This window comes from Schistocerca cancellata, chromosome 2 (assembly GCF_023864275.1).
Source record: "Schistocerca cancellata isolate TAMUIC-IGC-003103 chromosome 2, iqSchCanc2.1, whole genome shotgun sequence".
NCBI classification, from domain to species: Eukaryota; Metazoa; Arthropoda; class Insecta; order Orthoptera; family Acrididae; genus Schistocerca; species Schistocerca cancellata.
In genome coordinates this window covers 1,106,058,068-1,106,077,357 of record NC_064627.1, presented here as the reverse complement: position 1 = coordinate 1,106,077,357, position 19,290 = coordinate 1,106,058,068, and the positions used below count along the sequence as shown (strand labels likewise).

Sequence of the window (19,290 nt, the reverse complement as noted above, 5' to 3'; positions counted from 1 at the left end):
ACTATAGAGGAGACATGGTGGCAGATGGGGGGTGGGGGGTAGGACCAGGATCGATAAGAGGAAAAAAAGGGGGGGCAGGATTCGTCATTCAATTTTTTTTTCCTTTTGCCGGCAGCAGCACAGTCCACCGCTCTTCAGCGAAATGGCTTAAACAAAAATACAAGGGTAACTCTTACATAAAAATGGGGGTAGAAAGGGGGACATAAAAATACAGTAAATGGAGATGATGTGAGTTAAAATATACACTGATATGGGGACATTGGACGACAATTAAAAAGTTAACATAAAGTTAAAAGAACACAGGTGGCAATTCGTTGTGTACTTAAAATCGCTGGAGTCAAACACAAGTTAAAAGTCAGCCACAGTATAAAAATCAAACAGAGTGAGACATGTAAAAAACAAAACCACTGGAAATGATGGAACACTCACAAAGAATAAAAACTGCTGGTAGGGACCTGCCAAAGGACTGGAGGTCGGAGAGGAGGAAAAAAGAGCGGAGCAGGGGGGGGGGGGGGCAGGAGATAGAGAGCCCTGAGGAGGAGGCAGGAGGAAGGTGGGGTTAGAGTTGGTAGGAAGGGTAGACGTCAGGGCGAAGCTCATCATTCAGGGACGGTAGATGCTGGAAGTTGTGTTGGGAAAGGAGGTGGAGGTGTGGAGATGGAGAGAGGGGGGGACACAATGGTAAAGGCACGGCAACAGGCTGGAGGGGGAGAGGGAGGGAGACACCAGAGGGTGAGGGGGATCGAGTTGGCAGACAATATACAGGGTGCGGATGTTTTTCCAATGTTATTTATAATCTGTCTTGATTGCAAAAAAATGTTTATTCACATGACCAGTTTCGGTTCCTCTAGAACCATCTTCACATCTGCAATTTCGGTTACAGAAGTAACCTGTCCATACACAGCAACGTTCACATGCTGGACCTACACGAAGGGGGCTCTATAAGCTGGGAATTTCAGGGCGAGCTGGAATTTCAGAACCAATCATCAGAGATGACAGGAAAAAAAAATTGTGCCGAAGACATGAAAAGTGGAGTATGGAACAAGGGAAGAGTCATTTGGTCGGATGAGTCTTGTTTCAGAATGTTTCCAACTTCTAGCCGAATTTACTCCCCAAAAATGAAACATAGGGACGTGTTCGGTGACGATTTTGGCAGCCATATCATGGTATTCCAAGCTCGCATTAATGTCAAGGATTCTGAGACCATTTTAGCATATCAGGTCCAGCCCGTGGTACAACGTATGTTGAATTCCAAGACAACAGGGTTCCTGTTCAAGTAGCTCACATTTCCCAGGACTGGTTTTGTGGGAATGATGATGAATTGTTGCATCTCATCTGGCCACCACAGCTATCTTACCTCATTGTTACTGAGCTTTTGTGGTTTTTGGAAGGAAGAGTGATCGCTATCCGACTCCATTATCGTTACCTGAACTTGCCAGTGTTTCGCAGGAATAATGATATAAGAGTCCCTTGAAAACCATACAGGACCTGTATTTATATATTCCAGGACAACTGGAAGCTATTTCGAATGTCACCAGGTTTCCTACACCATGTTAGGCATGGTATTGTGTTGTATACACAAAATAATAAACATATTAGATGTGGTGTGTGTGACCAGTAACGCCGGCCGGGGTGGCCGAGCGGTTCTAGGCGCTACAGTCTGGAACCGCGTGACCGTTACGGTCGCAGGTTCGAATCCTGCCTCGGGCATGGATGTGTGTGATGTCCTTAGGTTAGTTAGGTTTAAGTAGTTCTAAGTTCTAGGGGACTGATGACCACAGATGTTAAGCCCCATAGTGCTCAGAACCATTTGAATCTTTTTTTTTACCAGTAATGGATAAATACGCAACTGACGGAGCAACATTCGTGCCTGAACAGAAAATGAGAAAACTTAGGCTACATGGTGCTGATAGGCCCTGCGGTCTGTAGCCGCAGCTAGCAGCTGATGTAACTGTACCACATGTTGAAATCGAAACATTCTAAGGCGAATCCCGAAGACAGTGAGTGACAGAAAGCAGCAAAAATTGCTACAATAGGACAACTAGCCTTATGAAAATGACATGGGAAGTGATGTGATGATACAAACATGTACAACATTTTACTGGGAACGCTTATGAAGAGTTTGGCGTTCAGAAGACGGTAAACTAGCCCGACGTAATAATTACGTTAATTCGAGCACAGGATGAAAACCACCGAAGAAATTTTTATTTTTCAGTTGCAGTTGGTCGTTCAAAATATAATCCTTATTGATGAAACTGTGTTTAAAAATTTGAAGTTCTTCCAATAAATCTAACCTATATCCCTCCTCCTCTCTACACGAAATAACGGTATCTCCCAAATGACTCGGGGAATATCTGTCTTGAATGCAATCTTCAGCCTATGTGGAGCCACTTTGCTCAGTAAATGTTCCTTGTATCTATTTTTAATTTCCCTCCCCGTCTGATCTACATAAAAACGTGGACATTCATTACATTTCATCTAGTAAATCCACAATTGTGGAAATGGATCTTCCTTACGTTCTACGTTGTGTATTAACTTTTCTCTAAAGTTGTTATTAGCTAAAAAAGACACATTGTAGCTGTATTTCTTAGAAAGATGTCTAATTTTATACGAAATATTATCTAGAAACGGTACGGAAATAAAGCTTCTATACCCTTCCACATCTTCCCGTTTGCTATCACCTAAAGTGGAACATTCTTTAGAGGTTTTCTCATCTAAAATTCTGTCAACTACTGAGGGATTATATTCGTTGTTGGTAGCTATAGATTTAATTAATTTGATATCATGTTGTTAATGGAATAATCGGTGCTCGATGGATACTAGGCCAGTTTATGGACTTGGGGGCGTCCTGAGTCAGATGGAATGATATAATCAGAAAAAGTTTTCTTACGGAAAATACTGAAGTCTACTTTCTCGTCTTGTAATGTAAGATCACGGTAATTCAATTCTCTGCTGCTGTTTTCCAGTTCTTTTGTAAACACAATTGTTTCTTGAAACTGATTTAAGTCGAGAAACGGTTGATCTAATTCATCGTTTGTGCCTTCATTTACTGGGCAAGGGGATCTAAATAATAATAACTCTACATACGCTGAACATTTGGAGCAAAGCGGATATTCCCTCAATAATTTGGAATATATCGTTATTTTGCGTAGAGAGGAGAAGGGATATACACTATGTGATAAAAAGTATCCGGACACCCGCAAAAATATACGTTTTTCATATTAGGTGCATTGTGCTGCCACCTACTGCCAGGTACTCCCTATCAGCGACCTCAGTAGTAATTGGACATCGTGAGAGAGCAGAATGGGGCGCTCCATGGAACTCGCGAACTTCGAACGTGGTCAGGTGATTGGGTATCACTTGTGTCATACGTCTGTAAGCGAGATCTCCACACTCCTAAACACCCCTAGGTCCACTGTTTCCGATTTGATAGTGAAGTGGTAAGTGAAGGGGCCCGTACAGCACAAAAGCGTGCAGGCCGACCTCGTCTGTTGATTGACAGAGAACGCCGACACTCGAAGAGGGTCGTAATGTAAAATAGGAAGACATCTATCCAAAGCATCGTACAGAAATTCCAAACTGCATCAGGATTCGCTGCAAGTACTATGAGAGTTAGGCGAGAGGTGAGAAAACTTGGATTTCATGGTCGAGCGGCTGCTCATAACTCACACATTAACGCCGGTAAATGCCAAACGACGCCTCGCCTGGTGTAATGAGCGTAAACATTGTACGATTGACAGTGAAAAAACGATGTGTGGAGTGACGAATCATGGTACCTAATGTGGCGATCCGATGGCAGGGCCGCTACGGTCGCAGATTCGAATCCTGCCTCGGGCATGGATGTGTGTGATGTCCTTACGTTAGTTAGGTTTCGTTAGTTCTAAGTTCTAGGGGCCTGGTGACCTCAGATGTTAAGTCCCATAGTGCTCAGAGCCATTTTCGATGGCAGGCTGTGGGTATAGCGAATGCCCGTGAACGTCATCTGCCAGCATGTGTAGTGCCAACAGTAAAATTCGGAGACGGGAGTGTTATGGTGTGGAGCTTGCACCCCTTGTTGTTTTGCGTGGCATTATCACAACATAGGGACACATTGATGTTTTGGGCACCTTCTTGCTTCCCACTGTTCGGGAATGGCGATTTCATCTTTCACCATGATCGAGCACCTGTTCATAATGTTCGGCCTGCACCGGAGTGGTTACACAACAATAACATCCCTGTAATGGACTGGCCTGCACAGAGTCCAGACTTGAATCATACAGTACATCTCTGGGATGTTTTGGAACGCCGACTTCGTGCCAGACCTCATCGACGGACATCGATACGTCTGCTCAGTGAAGCACTCCGTGAAGAATGGGCTGCAATTCCCCAAGAAACGTTCTAGGCCCTGATTGAACGTATTCCTGCGAGAGTGGAAGCTTCCATCAAGGATAAGGGTGGGCCAACACCATATTGAATTCCAGCATTACCGATGGAGGGCGCCACGAACTTGTAAGTAATTTTCAGCCAGGTGTCCGGATACTTTTGATTGCATAGTGTAGGTTGGATTTATTGGAAGAACTTCTGAATTTTAAACACAGTTACAACAATAAGGATTATATTTTGAACGATCAGCTGCAACTGTAAAATTTCTTCGGTGGTTTCCGTCCTGTGCTCGAATTAACGTAAGCCCAGGAATGCTGCCAGACGGAACCATCCAGTTGCGCCGGCCGGGGTGGCCGAGCGGTTCTAGGTGCTACAGTCTGGAACCGCGCGACCGCTACGGTCGCAGATTCGAATTCTGCCTCGGGCATGGATGTGTGTGATGTCCTTAGGTTAGTTGGGTTTAATTAGTTCTAAGTTCTAGGGGACTGATGACATCAGAAGTTAAGTCCCATAGTCCTTAAAGCCATTTGAACCATTTCCTGTATCGTCGAATACGGTCAGCCGCTGATGGACACGCAACTGCACCCACTCTTCTATTTCCTTGTCCTAGTGAAACCAACAGTCACGCACGTCTTTCTTCAGGTCGCCAAAGATGTGAAAATCACATGGTGGAAGATCCGGGCTGAACAGAGGATGTTGCAGCGTTTCCCAACTAAATCGCTGAGGGATCGCCTTCGTCCGATTGCCGATGTGGAGACGGTCGTTATAGTGATACAGAATGGTTCAAATGGCTCTGAGTACTATGGGACTTAACGTCTGAGGTCATCTGTCCCCTATAATTGAGAACTACTTAAACCTAACTAACATAAGGACATCACATACAACCATGCCCGAGGCAGGAGTCGAACCTGCGACCGTAGCAGTCGCGCGGTTCCAGTCTGTAGCGCCTAGAACCGCTCGGCCACCCCGGCCGGCGCAACTGGATGGTTCCGTCTGGCAGCATTCCTGGGCTTTTTGACTGTACAGCGCATCGCATTTCTGCGAAGTATCCACAGCACTGCGCATTAATTGCGTTTCCACGCTCCAGGAACTCGAAGAGCAGAGGCCAAGAAGGAAGTCATAATGTCCTTACCGAAACTTGTGTGAACAGCTTAGATTGCTTTGGCGTTGGATATGCGGGATGTTTCCGCTGCTGGCTTTGTTGTTTGCCTCCGGGGCTGTCGGAATGCTGTCGGACGAAATCATCCTGTAGCAGGATACCACCCGCTCCCACACTGCAAATGGGACAAAGTGCTGAACGACTGAGCGATTTAGTTGGTAAACTCTGCACCATCTTCCGTACAGCCCATACGATTTTCAAATCTTTAGGGAACTGCTGAAAGATATGAGTAGACGTCGGGTTCAGTCGACGAGGAAGTGCAAGAATAAGTGCTGTTGTTGATCCGTCAGCGGCCGACCGTGGTCCACGAAACAGGAGTTGATCGTCTCGTCTCCCAGTGGGATAAATGTCTTAACACGTATTGTGATTACAGAGAACCATCCATGGGCTCGTCGTGGTCAGTGTTCGGCTTTTATTTGACTTCCCTCGTAGTAGAATTGGCGTAGTGCATTTCGAAAACTTTCGTCAACAGTTGAAGAATAAATTTCCAGAACCTTCATCTTAGTATCATTGGATCCATATCCTTTAGATTCGATCATAACAGAACACCTGTCAACAGAAGAACAGAAGGATCTGATTCACCTCTCAAGTGACAGAATACAAATTAATTCAAGTCGAAATCTCTTGAAAATTTACGGTGCACGCTCGGAGTGAATATCCCAAATGGTTCAAATGGCTCTGAGCACTATGGGACTTAACTGCTAAGGTCATCAGTCCCCTAGAACTTAGAACTACTTAAACCTAACTAACCTAAGGACGTCACACACATCCATCCCCGAGGCAGGATTCGAACCTGCGACCGTAGTGCTCGCACGGTTCCAGACTATAGCGCCTAGAACCACTCGGCCACCCCGGTCAGCAAATATACCAATTTACCAAGAGGCACAGCGGTCGTATTATTACCCTTCACACATACACACACCAAAAAAGTTTTGCATCACCCCAGTTCCCACAACTCCTGAAGAGAGACGTTGATTGTGGATATTATATCACACACACAGTCCCTTTGACTGTTCAGAGATGTCACTAAACCCACTCAAGATGTAAACAACAAGCATGAGCAGCGCCTATTAGACGGAGGGGCTCCGACAGCCGATCAGTTCCAGTCATTCCACGAGGAAGGAGGTACACGGCTCGTGTTGTCTGTAGTTCAACCATGCCTGATCACGTCCACATTGCTACTTCGCGCCAGGAGTCTCGGAGTGTCCCAAAGCGATGTTGTCGGATATGGAGGAGATACAGAGAGACAGGAAATGTCTATGACATGCCTCGCTCAGGCCGCCCAAGGGCTACTACTGCAGTGGATGACCGCTACCTACGGATTATGGCTCGGAGGAACTCTCACAGCTACTCCACCATGCTTCTTGTGCAGCCACAGGACGTCGTGTTACGACTCAGGCTGTGCGCAATAGGCTGCATGATGCGACGTCCATGGCGAGGTCCATCTTTGCAACCACACCATGCAGCGCGGTACAGATGAGCCCAACAATATACCGAATGGACCGCTCAGGATTGGCATCACGTTTTCTTGAGCGATGAGTGTCGCATATGCCTTCAACCAGACATGTTTAGAGGCAACCCGGTCAGGCTGAACGCCTTAGACACACTGTCCAGCGAGTGCAGCAAGGTGGAGGTCCCCTGCTGTTTTGGGGTGGCATTATGAGAGGCCGACGTACGCCGCTGGTGGTCATGGAAGGCGCTGTAACGGCTGTACGATACGTGAATGCCATCCTCCGACCGATAGTGCAACCATATCGGCTGCATACTGGAGAGGCATTCGTCTTCATGGACGATAATTCGCACCGTCACCGTGCACATCTTGTGACTGACTTCCTTCAGGATAAAGAAATCGCTCGAATAGAGTGGCCAGCAAGTCCTCCAGACATGAACCCTACCGAACATGCCTGGGATAGATTGAAAAGGGCTGTTTACGGACGACGTGACCCACCAACTTCTCTGAGGGGTCTACTCCGAATCGCCGTTGAGGAGTGGGACAATCTGGACCAAGGCATGGCATGCATCAATGCAAGAGGACGTGCTACTGGGTATTATAGGTACTGGTGTGTACAACAATCTGAACCAGTATCTCTTAAGGTCTCGCTGTATGGTGATATGACGTGCAATGCGTGGTTTTCATGAGCAATAAAAAGGACGGAAATGATGTTTATGATGATCTCTATTCCAATTTTCTGTACAGGTTCCAGAACTCTCGGAACCGAGATGATGGAAAAATTTTCTTGATGTGTGTATTTACTTGTAGGAGTTAATATTTTTCGCAGTGGCATTAATCAAGGCGAAACATCGGTCTCGACCACAACTGGAAACAGATCTGTGAGTTGCTGTTTCAAAGGTCCAACCAGGAGTGGATTTGCTTTCTTCACAAATTCAGGGACACACATCACACTAAATCCACAAATGTCTTCCGGATTTTGAACCGTATGCATTTTCACTCTTCTTTATTTACTTTTTGGTTGATCAGTTTGGACATAGCTTTTTTTAAATTGGCATTTAAATGTTGACTATTGCTCTGTCGTCATTTGGAGGTGCACACGCAGCCGTCGTTACTTATAGGCTGATTTCAATTGGTTACTTCCACAACTTTTGAATAATACAAATGTATAACAATTTTTAAAAAATAGTTGAACTCTGATGTTTTCAAACGAGAGGCGGAGAGGAGGGGGAGCAAAATAACTTCTTTTTCCGAATGGGGTTCGACCAAAAAACTTTGAGAATCCCTTATCAAAGGCATCATCACAGCTGTGGTGGACTACATGAACATTTTTGAGGACCGTCTACATATCTTGGTTCAAATGGCTCTGAGCACTATGGGACTTAACTTCTGAGGTCATCAGTTCCCTAAAACTTAGAACTACGTAACCTAACTAACCTAAGGACATCACACACATCCATGCCCAAGGCAGGATTCGAACCTGCGACCGTAGCGGTCGCGCGGTTCCAGACTGAAACGCCTAGAACCGCTCGGCCACACTAGCCGGCCTACATACCTTCATCCTTGTCTTCCCTCGCGGCTTTAGCATATCCATAAGGGAACTGTTCGTATCACAAGGCTAGAATCGTACTATAGTGGTTTAATGACTTTACTACCAAACTGGCTTGATCTGAACCCGATGGAACCCATTTGGGGCACTACCGGACGCCAGCTCCGTGTCCACATACAACAGACCTGTGATTTAACGGAATTGAGTGACCTGAGTCTAGGCATCTGGTGCCATACACCTCCGGAAAGATGTCAATGACTTTCGAATCCATGCCCCACAAAACTGGCACTTCGTTTTCCAAAGACGGAGCAAGGCGATATCAAGCAGATGGTCATAATGGTTTGACTCATATGTGTGTGTGAAAGTCTGCGTCCTGTCGTATTTGTTTGATGTGCTATGTATTTTATCAGATTCTTGCTTTAAAGGGTGCATAAAAAAGGACTGTACAATTTTCGAAGTTTTTTAATTCCAAAGATCGATGAAGATGACCGAGATGGGATGGTTTACTATCAGCAAGACGGTGCACCGTCCCATTTCCTTGTAGAAGTTCGAGGTTTTCTCGATAACCACTTCCCAGGTCGGTTAATTGGCCAAGAAGAGCCATTCGTGTGGCCACCTCGCTTCCCAGAGACCATTGTATTTCTTTCTCCGGGGTTTCATTAAAGACCGTGTGTATATTCATCCCCTATCAAAAAATTTGACCGACTGAAAAATCGAATCTATGCTGCCGTTGCACAAGTTACGGTCGATTTGCTGCAACGAGGTTGGAAGAAATTGATTACCGGTGGTATGTTCGCCAGTAAAAATGGTAGTCACATCGAACCAAAATGACACTTGGCAGTTTTATGTGAAACTTGAGGTCGTTTGCTACAAAACGACACATCTACCGATCCTGTAAGTTACCTCAATAAATTCCTATATCATTCCAAAATTGTAACGTCTTTTTTTGACTCACTCTGTATAGACATCTGTTTTTCAAGTTCTGACTTTCTGTTGAGTGGGAGAAATTGGTCAGTTACATAAGAACTGAGGTATAGAGAATGAAATCCATTTAGTGGTGGATTATCTCTACCTAATGCAAACACCAAACGATTCTTAATGTGAATTATACGAATTAACTATGGAAGATGTAATAACACATTCTTCGCGCAAAGAGCTTATAATACCAATAAACCGAATTCTTACAACAATTTATCGGGTGCTAACAATCGTTACGCATCATTACGGTATGGCAGTTATCTTTCATAAAAGTGACATTAATTTTGAAAACAGCAGTAAACTTCTAAAAAGATATATTCTTACTCTTCAAGTCCCAGAAACTCATACAAGTATTAATGACACATTTACATTGGCACCCTCTTGTATCCTTCGCTTGGTGAAGTGAATTTTGTGGAATCTGCCAAAGACGTTTCATTGTTGTCACTATATAATTTTATTTCATCCTCACAGAAATTTTCATATACATATTAATCTCAATAAATGCTGGGAGATACACACAAAATACACTGCATAAATTAACAGCTTTATTGTGCAGTAATGGTATGAAAACAAATATTAGAAAACTATAATATAAATCTCAACTTTATTTGAAACCCATGGTTATTTTACACATAAACAATGACATGAGAGCAAAGTGTACCTTAACAGGCATATAAGTCAAGGATGTGTTGTCGATGAATAAGACGGCTTCCAATAAAGGAAATGAATTATAATCGTTATACATACGCCTCTCAGTCTTCACTCATCGTTCACAGTTCGGTATTCGAAGAAGATGAGAGGTGTTATGGAAACGCACTTCAAAGTTCAGCTGTGGCCACTTGTCACATCACCGCGCATAGGAGTGTAGAAGAGAAATGTGGAATGTAAGAATATTTAAACTCGACACGAGTTGATGACTCAGGATGACAGTTAAGAAAAATATTGAATTGTATGCAGTGTTCACAGCATCTGTTTCAGATCGTCACTAATTGTTAATTTGTGCCACTTCTTTGTTACAGTTACAGTTTTTAAGTACTATCCCGACGCTATTGTCAAAAAACACGTAACATACGGCAATAGTGGTAAGATCCAGACAACCCTACACATACTCCTGCCCCGATCACGGGCAATCACCCCATCCCCATCCCCTTCGAAATGCACACTTTACCACGTAATGTCAAAAACTCAGGATCCAGTCGACTTCGCCCACTTCTGGGCTAAACTAGTCGAACTGTAATAATGCTGTGTTTTGTAACATGTAATTTATTTTATAAGTACAACATGTGTTGAACAGTTCTATTCCCGTAACTTGTACTTCCCTTTCCTGCTTTTAATTTTTAAACTAATGTTTCTGATAGGAATTACAAATACATCTAAAGTTCTAAATGTGCTAACTGCTCGAAAGTTTAAATTATGAAACCGAAAATGTACATATTAGCAAAAATTTTCCCATTCTTGTACAGGTATATTTTTAATTTTTCCCGTGATCTTCTGTTTAATAGTTACGCGTAATTTCTGAAGCCTTTTCCGGTAACTGCTGCGTGAAGTACAATTTGGTTATCTGCTTCAATTATAAGAACACTGTCGGTCGTGCCCGCTAAGAAGGAAACAAAACGGAGGAGAATTCGTCAATAAGGGACATTTAGCCGACCCTGAAGCGATATGAGGATGGAAAAAAATTGTACCCGAATACTGTTCACCGAACCAATGTAGTTCTAGGCATTGCTGAAAGTTAGTCCAATAGCTAAACCCTCTTCGTTAGTGTAATAATTCACAGGGGAATACGAGGTAAATGTACGCGTCATATACCAGGGGTACATTCCGGTCGTCTTGAAGTGGAAGCTGAGGATGTAGTTGTATCCCAGACTGGTGAGGTACTGTCTAACGTATAGCTCGCCTCCAGTCGTGATATTCATCACGGGTATGTGGAGCGTTTTACCCATGCTGACCGTCCCAGAGTATGAACCGTTGCCCACCAGGTAGGTCTCCGAACGGTCATACACCTCGTAGATTAGCAGTTCCACGTCCTCCACGTACGTTCCGTTCGCCTCTGGACCTGTCAGAAGGAAGAAAAGAAATTTTTTTTTAAGTGAGCTCGGCAGTAATTTTCACCTGCAGTCTCCCCATCTTCAGAACGGACAATAACCATTATGACTTTACTACATGTATCGACATTGTGTCCATTTTTGTCGTTGTTATCTGTGATCATTTATCCTAGAAGCAGAAACAGTTCTTTTTGCTGACTGTGCAGATATTATAATCGAAACTAATTGACAAATTTCAATACTTGAAACCCTAAATAAAATGTTCTTGAAAATTAGTAAGTATTATCTGCAAATGGACTATTATCGAACTTAGAAACACAACATACAGATTTCCATGCATAGGAAGTCTGACCAAAGCATTAGAAATAATACGTGATGGTAAATCAGTAAATGAAAGAGAATATTCTAAGTTCTTAAGTGTTTACATTGATAAGCCAGAAGCCTTATCACATGGGAACTCTGGTCAGATCACCGAAGTTAAGCGCTATTGAGCTTGGCTAGTACTTGGATGATTGACTGTCCAGGCCTGGAGAGTACGCTTGGCAAGGAAGGTGCATTCAGTCGTTTCGATCCAACTGAGGAACTAAATGAATCAGAAGTAAAGGCTTCGGTCATGAAAACTATCAGCAGCTGGGAGAACGATGTGTTGACCAGATGCACATGCGCCTCCATAGCCGCTTATGGTGACGCCTGTTGACTGAGGACGACACGGTAAACGGGCGGTACCTTTGGGCCTTCCGAGGCCTGCTCAGACGGAGCTTTGTACTGATAAGAACCTGAAGTGGAAGCAAAATGTTACAGACCTTCTTAAATGTCTGAGTTATGCAACTTTTAAATATTTTTTATTCCAGTCTTTGATCGAAATATCAATTCTTTTGACGATGGCCGGTTTCAGTCCGTAAATGACCATCCTCAGACCTTTTCTACATCATGACCTAAAGTGATAACGCCATAATGACGTCGTCAAAACATATAAATATAATCAGCACAGCATCGTCAAATAGATCTAAAATAAGGTGTAGAATAGGCCACATCGTCTACAGAGTCATTATTGCAAGATTGGAATAAAAAACATTTGACATTACTGGATCACTGTTCGTATACGCGACTATGTCGCAGCTGGTCTGCAACTTTTGCCTAGTAGACCATATCAGAATTTGAAGCTGAATACATGATACAATGATTTTTCATTCAGTAAAGTCTCGTCATTTTCCAGGGCACATAATCATTGAAAAAGAAAGTGTTTGTTTCGCACGTGCATGTAATATGGATAACATGTGCTGTCAACTCAAGAACTTCTAGCAGTCAGCTATTTAAACAGTCGGACACACTAACAGAACTAACTCTCTTATTAAGTTTGTTGTAAACATTAGAGCATGTTATTTGCTTTGTGTATGGAAATAAAAGCTAAAAAGTGCCTCACATAAACGAATTCCATTATTTTACGAAATATTTAATTACCTCTCAAAAACATCTGCATTCGTACTCTTGAATGTGATACGTGAAGCAGAAGTGATTTGCACTATCGTACACTTAGTGTTAGTACAGCACAGAAAGAAGTTATTCAGCCATCTTCTTTGACCACTTACTGAGTGGTTACACCGGTTCCCGTCAAATCACCGAAGTTAAGCGCTATCGGGCTGGGCTAGCCCTTGGATGGGTGACCATACGGTCTGCCGAGCGCTGTTGCCAAGCGGGGTGCACTCAGCCCTTGTGAGGCAAACTGAGGAGCTACTTGATTGAGAAGTAGTGGCTCCGGTCTCGGAAACTGACATACAGACGGGAGAGCGGTGTGCTGAGAACATGCCCCTCCATATCCGCATCCGGTGAAGCCTGTGGGCTCAGGATGACACGGCGGCCGGTCGGTACCGTTGGGCCCTCACGGCCTATTCGGGTGGAGTTCAGTTAAGAGCTAAGGGTACTTCTTCATCTTCGGTAGTATGAGAGAGATCTCTTTTACGGCAAGCTTTTTGTTTTCCGTATCTCGAGGGGAGGTAATGTGGACCAAAACAAGTAAAAATCGTCCAGTAAACATGGGCTCCAAAACTCATACCCTAAGAGCTATGAACACTTGTTCCTCTTCGACACTGTGAAACACATCTGTTTTGAATGAGATTTTCACTCTGCAGCGGAGTGTGCGCTGATGTGAAACTTCCTGGCAGATTGAAACTGTGTGCCCGACCGAGACTCGAACTCGGGTCCTTTGCCTTTCGCGGGCAAGTGCTCTACCATCTGAGCTACCGAAGCACGACTCACGCCCGGTACTCACAGCTTTACTTCTGCCAGCACCTCGTCTCCTACCTTCCAAACTTTACAGAAGCTCTCCTGCGAACCTTGCAGAACTAGCACTCCTGAAAGAAAGGATATTGCAGAGCCATGTCTCCGCATGTTTGGAAGGTAGGAGACGAGGTGCTGGCAGAAGTAAAGCTGTGAGTACCGGGCGTGAGTCGTGCTTCGGTAGCTCAGATGGTAGAGCACTTGCCCGCGAAAGGCAAAGGTCCCGAGTTCGAGTCTCGGTCGGGCACACAGTTTTAATCTGTCATGAAGTTTCACATCTATTCTATTGAACAAGTGTTGATGGCTCGTAAGGTAGGCTTTCTAGAGCCCATGTTTACTTGGCTTTCTTTCTTGTTTTGGTGAGTAGTACCACCTCTCAAACTATTAGACCCTTTCTTTAGCACCCTGTGTAATACAGGTATGTGTGTGGTGGGGGGGGGGGGGGGGGGTGCAGAGATAGAGATAGAGACTGAACTGAGCGACGTCATGAATAAAGCACTGTGTCTGAAATAAAGGCAACTTAGACAATCATGCAGATACTTAGCATATTGCCATATTTTTCACAGAGAAGGTGTGTTATAAAACTGGATTGTTTCACGTCACAATGAGAGGTCGCAATTAGTATCCATGGCGTGGTAACATGTTCAGTACCACCCCATGGGCGTCACTGTTGGCAACAGAATTGCAAGTTGCTTTCTGACCCTGGTAGTGGTCACGTGGGTCTGGTGGGTTCAGTGGTGTGCTCCCACTGAGCCACGCCTCCGGTGACTCCAAATCACGAGAACTCTCTCCGGCGTGCGATATAGGAAGGACGGCAGCAAGCGCACGCCACTTGGAGCCTCATCGCTACGACACCGTCACTCGTGGTTGGTGCAGTGAGCCTCATTCTGGACTCCGTTTCTTTCTGCGTTATTTGTAATGATGTGGGCTTTCACGATAAATACAAACTTGCAGGCAATTTCCTTGATAGACTGCGCACAAAATAACTTGGCCAGTACATGCGCAGACGGAGTCGTAGATGGGGGCACAGCGGCAGTGGTGCCGGCTCCGTTGTGACCAGCCACCCTGCGAGAGGGAAGGTAGAGTTCAACAGCTGCAGCCTCCTCTCATGCTTATCAATAGTCCCTGACTAGAGCACCGAATAAGAAAATCAACGAATGAACAAGTGAGACAAAGCGCCCAGCTCAGCAGGTGACGGCAACTAAGCCCACCCTTTCGGCTCAAAAGTATCGACTCTCCCAGCGCTGAGAACGAGAATAGATTTCTGTGCAGGGGATAAGCTATTTTGTGCAAGCACTACAGCATTGTTCATTAGACAGATCGCAATAGAGTCGAAACAAGTGTTTTTGTGTGAGTAACGTACCTGAGGACCAAGTCATCTGCGTTGGGATGATGAAAGAGGTCACGTTGACTGGATCATCGAAGTACCAAGTTTCATTATGAGCACCAGCTGTGGTACTGTAGAGCAGGTCGAATACCGACGGGTCTCGGACCACCTTCTCGAATCTGGGATACAGGTTGCCTAAAATAGAAACACAAAACGCATTACACATCAGCGCTGCAGCCACTTGCCTCGATGTTAGTGGCGTCAAATAACTCTTTATCCGTACCCATTGGTAACTGTCGACGACAAAAGGATACGAGAGGGGGATGAAACTCGAACCTGAAAAACCTGTTCATTTCCCATGATATGCCTGTAGCAGAGGGTTTTGTTAAACGCCTGTCACAGGAAGCACTGCAAGTGCTCAAGTGTTGCCCCATTTATTCACACATTCTTTCAAATTCCTTTTCACTTATTTATTTACTCAGCAAACTTATTGACGCAATTAAAGTGTATGTCGGACCTGGACATGGAAATGGAAACTTGACTTACGTGGGCATTGCTCTTATCGACTGAGCGATCCTCGCACGACTCACGACCCGCCATCACAGCTTTACTTCTAGCAGTACCTCCATCCCCTCTCACCCCCCCCCCCTCCCCCCGCCCCCTCGTAATGTTTCAAAACTCCACATTTTCGCTGTTATTAAACTTCCTGGCGTATTAAAATTGCGTGCCTAACCGGTATTTGAACCCGGAACCTTGCCTTCGGCGGCCAGCGGGCAGTAACAGCACACACTTCACTGCAGGGTGAAAGTATTATTCAGGAGATATTTATTTAGTATATGCAAGACGCAAAATAACCATGACACATTTAGCCGTTGTTACTCTGACCGCCATAGTTGTAGGTTGTTACAGTTGTTTCAAAGGTTTAGACTAGATGATAGGATATGTCTTAAGACGTCAGAGAATAATTTCCGTATAGAGGCAAAAGTTGTAGAGGATGTCTCGCACGGGCACTATTGGACATAGTGAGAACTATACTGTCCGGTTGTGTTCTCTGAGGATACACTTCGTAATGGAACAGCGCTACCTCTTGCCATTTGGCCGCCCTTATATGAAGTGGATGACAGCCATTTATGCAGGTGAAAAAGTATGGACTCTTGGCAACATTTTCAGTTTCTATATGTGCACAATGCGTATGCTATTCGCTGTGGGTTATGCTACCTGGAACTAGCTTTTGTCGTAACATTGGCATGTCTGCACTTGTGTATACGTCGTATCGGAGAAACCGCTGGTCTATGTTTATTAGGATTATCTGCTGCTTTCATTGCCCTCTTCCACCTTGTAAGTTTTTTATACTTTCCCCACCAATGCTCCCATCTCTTTAACCTGTACAAATAATAGTTACTGTCTTTCTCTGTAAAATAGTTGTTTACGAAGGCTATGGCTTCTTCATTCAACAAAAATTTTTGTCTCCAAGCTCAACTTTTAGCCAAGGGAACAAAAAAAAAAAAGATCTGGTCAAGAATGAGGGTGGTCAAGCAGCAAGCAGCTGAAACAGCAGTTCGTGGCTTTCCGCCATGGTAACCACTGAGGTGTGAGACGACGAAGAATGAACATTCGTGGTACCAAATATACGTTGAGCTTCCTCATCCTCAAATTTTCAGTCAGTGGCTGACAGACACGTTGTTTAGTGAAACAGAATGAAAATTTTCACTCTGCAGAGGAGTGTGCGCTGATATGAAACTTGCGTAGCTCAGATGGTAGAGCACTTGCCCGCGAAAGGCAAAGGTCCCGAGTTCGAGTCTCGGTCCGGCACACAGTTTTAATCTGCCAGGAAGTTTCACATTGTTTACTTAAGCTCAAAGCCACTGTTATCTCTTTCACGCTAGTTCGACGGTTCTCTAGCAACATTTGGTGAACTTGAACAATGTTATCGTCAGTGATTGAGGTTTTTGACCGTCTCGGACGTTCATCGCCACCCAAGTTTAAATTCAGCTGCTCTAAATTTCACGGTGGTAAATGATGGTGCAGAGTCGCGTAAACAGCAGCCAATTACTGTTTAATTTGCATAGGCATACTGCCTTTCATAAACAAAAATCTAATGACAGCTCGATCCTCGAATTTGTCCATTTTCACAAAAACACGCGCATCGAGCCATTAAACCAACCGTCAAGCGACAATTGTCCGTCCAGAATAGCTGAAATTTGGGTGATTGCCTTAATAGGTAAGCGCATACTAATTTCTGATCTTTGGTTGACAAGTGCTGCCGTCCTCTTGATGGGGTCGGAAACTTTTCAGACTACCCTCGCATAGAATTTCAACTGCGGTAGAAGAAAAGTTGCAGACATCCCTACGCTCAAGTATCTTACCAGAGCACGCAGCCACCAGCAAGAATGCAGCGATCGAGTGGCGGAGCATGGCGTCTTCGAGGCGCAGTGTCAACCACAGTCCGTCTCCCGGCCGACGTTTATATAAGTCCCCCAGGTGCTGTTAGCAGTGCCTGCGTGCCCCACGGCATCCGCCAGCACCAGAGCTCCGAACAACAGAGGACGCCGTCTTCTTCCGCTGCTCTGTTTGCCGCGTTTGCACAGCACTCATTCAGCCAGCAGCCATTGTCCACAGACGCTGTGCGAGAGTTGGCATATACTCAAGCGCGTGGGCTCATACAGTGGCGGAGGGAAAGAGACAAAACGGTGGCACGTCGGATAGCTAACATTAGCGACTCAGTAACTCTCATGAAAAAGCTCTCGTGAATCACATGTGGATGTCAATCAAACAACAGGCGCCAGTCCAAGGGGCGAAGAGATGGGTGGCGGAGGCATGGAATCATGCCACGCCTCCCCAAACTACACTGCTGGCCATTAAAATTGTTACACCACGAAGATGACGTGCTACAGACCTGAAATTTAACCGACAGGAAGAAGATGCTGTGATATGCAAATGATCTAGCTTTTCAGAGCATTCACACAAGGTTGGCGCCGGTGGCGACACCTAAAACGTGCTGACATGAGGAAAGTTTCCAACCGATTTCTCATACACAAACAGCAGTTGACCGGCGTTGCCTGGTGAAACGCTGTTGTGATGCCTCGTGTAAGGAGGCGAAAAGAGTACCATCACGTTTCCGACTTGATTAAAGTTCGGATTGCAGCGTATCGCAGATTGCGGTTTATCGTATTGCAACATTGCTGCTCGCGTTGGTCGAAATCCAGTGACTGTAGCAGCGTATGGAATCGGTGGGTTCAGGAGGGTAATACGGAACGCCGTGCTGGATCCCAACGGCCTCGTATCACCAGCAGTCGAGATGACAGGCATCTTATCCGCATGGCTATAACGGATCGTACAGGCACGTCTCGATCCCTGAGTCAACAGATGGGGAAGTTTGCAAGACAACAACCATCTGCACGAACAGTTCGACGACGTTTGCAGCAGCATGGACTATCAGCTCGGAGACCGTGGGTGCGGTTACCCTTGACGCTGCATCACAGACAGGAGCGCTTGCGATGGTGTACTCGACGACGAACCTGGGTGCACGAATGGCAAAACCTCTTTTTTTCGGATGAATCCAGGTTCTGTTTACAGCATCGTGATGGTCGCATCCGTGTTTGGCGACATCGCGGTGAACGCACATTGGAAGCCCGTATTCGTTATGGCCATACTGGCGTGTCACCCGGCGTGATGGTATGGGGTGCTATTGGTTATTCGTGTCGGTCACCTCTTGTTCGCATCGACGGCACTTTCAACAGTGGACGTTACATTTCAGATGTGTTACGACCCGTGGCTCTACCCTTCATTCGATCCCTGCGAAACCCTACATTTCAGCAGGATAATGCACAACCGCATGTTGCAGGTCCTGTACGGGCCTTTCTGGACACATAAAATGTTCGACTGCTGCCCTGGCCAGCACATTCTCCAGATCTCTCACTAGCTGAAAACGTCTGGTCGATGGTGGCCGAACAACTGGCTCGCCACAATACGCCAGTCGCTAACTGTGGTATCGTGTTGAAGCTGTATGGGCAGCTGTAACTGTACACGTCATCCAAGCTCTGTTTGACTCAATGACCAGGCGTATCAAGGTCGTTATTACGGCCAGAGGTGGTTGTTCTGGGTACTGATTTCTCAGGATCTATGCATCCAAATTGCGTGAAA

The 19,290-nt window shown here is 45.2% G+C and overlaps 2 protein-coding genes across 3 annotated transcripts in view; one reads left to right on the top strand and one right to left on the bottom strand.

The window, feature by feature from the left end:
- The window catches only part of LOC126163122 (adenylyl cyclase 78C-like), an 812,464-nt gene that overhangs the window by 575,414 nt on the left and 217,760 nt on the right, over nt 1-19,290 (top strand). The gene's annotated exons all lie outside the window — the stretch shown is intronic.
- LOC126163126 (uncharacterized) lies at nt 10,084-17,645 on the bottom strand. Its single transcript, XM_049920051.1, has 3 exons — nt 17,514-17,645; nt 15,184-15,342; nt 10,084-11,554 (listed from the first exon to the last, which is right to left on the bottom strand). Exons 1-3 carry the CDS (start codon nt 17,560-17,562, stop codon nt 11,214-11,216), a joined length of 549 nt encoding a protein of 182 aa, XP_049776008.1. The 5' UTR covers nt 17,563-17,645; the 3' UTR covers nt 10,084-11,213.

What these genes read in the sequence shown, in the direction of transcription:
- LOC126163126 (XM_049920051.1), bottom strand. Translation starts at nt 17,562, where the DNA reads ATGCTCCGCCACTCGATCGCTGCATTCTTGCTGGTGGCTGCGTGCTCT. An exon ending in GCTGGTGGCTGCGTGCTCTG is followed by an intron (nt 15,343 to 17,513) that starts GTAAGATACTTG and finishes TTTCTATTTTAG; the next exon opens with GCAACCTGTATCCCAGATTC. An exon ending in GCAGATGACTTGGTCCTCAG is followed by an intron (nt 11,555 to 15,183) that starts GTACGTTACTCA and finishes TCCTTCTGACAG; the next exon opens with GTCCAGAGGCGAACGGAACG.